Raw genomic sequence first — 4,975 nt, 5'->3', positions numbered from 1 at the left:
AGAGTTGGGCAAATTTTTCACACAGTTGAGTTTGTGCAGCAGATGTCATTGCATTTGGCTATATGTACCATGTAAAAGTGTTTGAGTTATAATTGCCATTCAGTCCAGATGGAACCTTAGGAGGCTTAATCCAAGTATCACTGATGTATATAATAAAAGGCCAGCCAACCTCACAGCTGTTCTCAAGCTGTTTGCCTGTTCGTTTGGGCTAGAAATTAAAATAGGAGGAGGGGAAAGACATCCTTAAACCAGGCAATTAAAAATCTCAAGAGACTAAGAACTAGAGAAGGCATTGTAAAATGCTTACCGCAATCAAGCTAATATCAGCTCTGATAGTTACTCTGTGTGTGTGTGTGTGTGTGTGTGTGTGTGTGTGTGTGTGTGTGTGTGTGTTTGTGGTGAGAACACTGACATTCCTGATTACATCTAACTCATTTTGGTTTGCCAACCAAAGATGAGAAGAGATAGGTTTTCTTTTTTAAGTCACAAATTTTCATTAATATGTATACATGTAAGATTTTGTAAAATGTTAGTGCAGTACTTGGTGTTTTTTTTGAGGCAAAACTATTCTGTGAACCCAGATGTTAACTAATCTTCATATAGAATTATTGCAGGATCAAATCCCTACATTTGTTTTGTAATTTACTGAAAAAAATTATTTTTGTCTCCTCTGGTAACTGTCCTGACTTGTTAGATAAATATATTTACATTTCATGATGCCATCAAATTGAAATTGTTTGTTATTTCTGTTGCTTTAACTGGGAACAAAAGTGGCAAGTTTGAAAAATTAACCAGTATTGAAAGATTGTATCTTATAAGGCAAGAGAATAATATAAAATGGTATTACTGAATTTTAGGAAAAATCTAAATTGTAAAAGTGAGGTAGGTGATTTTATACTCAATACAAGTGGGAACAACTATAATAGTATAGTATATAATAAAGATGTTTATAAAATCAATAAATTAACATCAGTCACTTTCTAATCTAGAAAATGGTTGTGGAGCTGGTGGAGTTTATTGGTCTGATTTTTCAGTTAAATGGAGGAAAGAAAACCAATCCCAGGTTCTCATAATCTCCTCTTTGGTGATATGAGCATAGACATTAATATGAATGCACAGAACCTTTAACTATTTATTGTAAGAATATTTTTATTATTCTTCAGAGGAAGAGGCTTCTTTAGATGGTGCTGTTGCAGAATACAGAAGAGAAAAACAAAAGTATGAAGCTTTGAGGAAGCAACAGCCAAAGAAGGGAACTTCCAGGGAAGACCAGGTAATTTTACAAAGTAAAATCCATACGTAATTCATTGCCTTTTAATTGTCTTCAAGTGTTGTTAATGGACCCTAATGTGATTATACATCAGGAAAAGCACTACTTTTTTTAAAATAAAAAGGGATGTATTTATATAGGGTGGGGTGACAAGGACCTTGGCCACTCATGCAAAGGTCCAGATGATAGAGTTCTTTCCAGACAATATTAGATGAAAAGCCTAAAACTTTCAAGTTTCAAATTCGTACTTCCATATCAAGCACAAGAACCTTATAAAGTCACATATTATCAGATACGCAGGTAGAACCTTTGTCTAAGTAACTACTATGAAACAGAGAAGTAGTGATTATAAATGAAGGGATCTCTTCTGACCCTACATCTCACATGCTGACTAGTTAGATCCACTTGAAATTGTACATTGCCTATAAATAAGGTATTTGGTCCACTAGTTGACTTCTACTGTAAATAGTATCATAAAGTTCTGCTTATTGCAAGTAATTCCTGTATTTTTAAGTAGTAATATAAGAAAATTGTCACAAATCAAGAATAATGAGATAACAGTCTGGGAGTCAACCATACATAACATGCAGCACTTGGCACTCAATAAAATAAATCTCAACAGCCCTTCATGATGAAAAGCTAGGGAAGCAGACCCAAATCTTTTATTTTTGGTGCTGCTGTATATATATGAGAACATGTTGTTTTTAATAAAATAGGCAAAATAAAAGTAAATTAAAAAATCTAAGCCTGGAACTATCTATGTTATAAATGACACCTAATTACTGATAGGGAAGGATTGTGTATCAAATTTTAGCATGAAAATAATCATAGGGAATGTTCAACAAGAAGTCAGGTATAGGAAATTATAAATACAGATAACTAATCTATACAGTATTCAAAAGAAATGGAACATCAAGTGAAATTAAGAAAAAGTACATTATTAACTTGTTTTCACAAAGTCCTTTGAATAGCAAGTACAGTGACTATATTACCGAAGATACTAAGGATCACTCTTATTCATACATTCCTCTTTTTTCCCTCCCAGTTAGTAATTATTAAGAACGTACCATGTACTTATCACTGTATTTGGTGGTAAACAGGTAGCTATATCCCTGCCCTTTCTGAGCTGTCAGGGAAAAGAGTCAATTAAATAAGCAAATAATACTAATAAAAGGGGCTGAGCATTATGACAGGTTAGCAACAGGGAACTGTGTCAATGTGTAATAGTAGGACCTACATGTCCTAAGAATCTGAGAAGGCCACTCCGAGAAAATTTGTCAGCAGTGCTTTGAAGGTCGAATAGGAGATATGTGGCTAGACAAAAGGAACAGTATATGAGAAGTCTTTGATCTTTGCAAAGAACTAAAAGATGTTAAGTGTGACTGGAAACTAAATGAGAGAAGTGAAGCCATATATCAGAGGTAAGCAGAAGCCAGCTCATGCAAAGTATTTTTGAGCCTTAATAATGAGTTTAGATTTTCCCTATGGGCAATGGGCAGCCATGAAAGGAAGGAAGCATTATGATTTCATTTGCAGTTTGGGAAGATCCCTCGAACCTGCCTGCAGTGTGGAGAATAGACTGGGCCCAGGGCAGGCCCGGAGGCACAGAGGCCAGTCGAGAGACTTTTATGTGTAGATAAGCACAAAACAGCTTCTCTACTTTGGGAAGGCTCTCATGGTGCTAAAGAGTGATGCTGTAAGTGGTTGACCATTCATTCCTTCAGCAGAAGCCAGGAGACGGATTCCCTTGTAGATGCCAATCAGAAATGCCTCCATGAAGATTCTAGCTTCTTCACCCTATGTTGTGCCCCATTATTTTTGTGATATTTGTTTTTCTGCCTAGTGTCTTCTCTTGCCTTTAAAATAGAGCTAGAGATAGCCCAATCTTGAATATAGGAAAAACTAAGCAAGGCCAAGAGGACATTTTTTTGTTTGTCACAACCCCCCTTCTTTGAACAAATGCCAGTAGCATATTAACTGGCTCTAAAAACAGGCTGCCTTGCCACTTTAACTCAAGGAAAAAGATTCCGGTCTAGCGTAAATTGCTAAGTTTTAACATTTCATTCCACTAAAAAGTCTCCTTTGTTTTCATTTTTCTTTATGCCCTCAGAAAAGACATTTCCAAGTATACAAACTGGTGGGGTTTACTTTTAAGCTAAAGAGAGAGAAAGAGAAATAGAGAAACACAAAGGTGCATATGGACACATATACTTATATAATGTAGATATAGGTATATATTTTCTAATATTTCTACAATAAACTTTTTTCTTATTATAAAGCAAAAACAATAAAAGTTTGTAAGCAATAGGTTTATTTTAATGAATAAGGTTTAAAACCAAGGGATGCTTTCTTTATCTGTTAATACTATTGAAGAGCTTAGTCCCGTAATTAATACTCTAGAAATAGATAAAATATCTAAACCCAAACATACTAGACAGCCTTCAGAATGCCTATGAGGATACTCTATAGGAATTTATAGATTTTCTTTAAAAATCATCTCATCCAGCAGCTATGGTATTATATATTTTTTCAGCTGTTGTCTATGTGGGCATTAAATTTTGAAGAAACATATAATGCACATTTCACTATCATTTTTTAGCTAACTACCTTTGTTTCTTGCAGTTATTTTGGCACTGCCTGTCTTTACTGAGCTTAGGTTCTAGACCACCAAAACTTAATCTTTTCATGGGCTGTGGTCTTAATGATATTTACTAGATAACTTCTGGAACCTAACAATTTATTGTGACTCCTTATTGTATCTATTATTCACATATTCAGTTATCACTCAAGTCAAGTTTTTCCTTATGAAATGTATTTTAGTACTGAATTCAATGTATCAATATCTTAGATACTTGATTTTTATATGTAGGTATATCCCACTTCATAATTATGTACTTTCTTAAACTCTGGAATAAAAACTTTTTTCTAACTTCTATTCTCCACTCAAATTCTGGAGTAGACTGTTAAGGTATACCCAGAAGACAATGTGATTACTAAATTATAAGCATTTGTTGTTTCTTCTTACCCACAAAGGGCATGGGAGCCAAACAAAAATTAGAGGAATGGTCCCTTTAAAAAAAAAAAAAACTACTTAATGTAGTTATATCCCACTTCTTTCAATTAACAATAGAATTTAATGCTTCATGTATAGAATTTTTAATAACAGTGTAGTATAGAATTTAATGCTTCATGTATAGAATTTTTAATAACAGTGTATTCATTGCTTTTTACAAAATTTATCTAGTTCTTTATTGCTAGACATTTAACATGTTTCCATTTTTCCACTTATATGACTGTTGCTGCAGTGCTCATCTTTTGCATAAGCCATTTTCTATGTTTTAGATTATTTTTTCTACATGTAGTCCCAGGATTTGAATTATAGAATCAAAGAGAATGGTCATCTTAAAGTTTCTAATACATATTAATAGCTTTCTAAAGTTATCACTTCGATTTACCCAGCTTTCAACAGTTAATGAGTTCTTTTTTTTAGCCTTCTCGGACATTGATATTTTTACATTTTTGAAAATCTGCTCAATGAAACATACTGTTAGTTGGTGTTTTGTTTTAGGTTTTACATATCTTAATGAAGTACCTCCCTGTCTTGTGGACATTAAAAAGTTAGCTATTTATAATAAGCATGCATTTTTAAATTTAAGTGTCTTCTTTACAAGCAAATTTATGTTCTCCAAATAAGAAAATAGTCAT

General features: G+C 33.4%; 1 protein-coding gene across 1 annotated transcript in view; it reads left to right on the top strand.

The window, feature by feature from the left end:
* The window catches only part of CWC27 (CWC27 spliceosome associated protein homolog), a 175,745-nt gene that overhangs the window by 141,437 nt on the left and 29,333 nt on the right, over nt 1-4,975 (top strand). The window contains exon 12 of the mRNA XM_011371091.2: nt 1,164-1,273. Within this exon, the coding sequence (XP_011369393.1) occupies nt 1,164-1,273 (110 nt within the window). The remainder of the gene's footprint in view (nt 1-1,163; nt 1,274-4,975) is intronic.

Source organism: Pteropus vampyrus, unplaced genomic scaffold (genome assembly GCF_000151845.1).
Source record: "Pteropus vampyrus isolate Shadow unplaced genomic scaffold, Pvam_2.0 Scaffold182, whole genome shotgun sequence".
NCBI classification, from domain to species: domain Eukaryota; kingdom Metazoa; phylum Chordata; class Mammalia; order Chiroptera; family Pteropodidae; genus Pteropus; species Pteropus vampyrus.
Note: the sequence above shows the minus strand (reverse complement) of the source record. Positions and strands in the feature narration are given on the sequence as shown.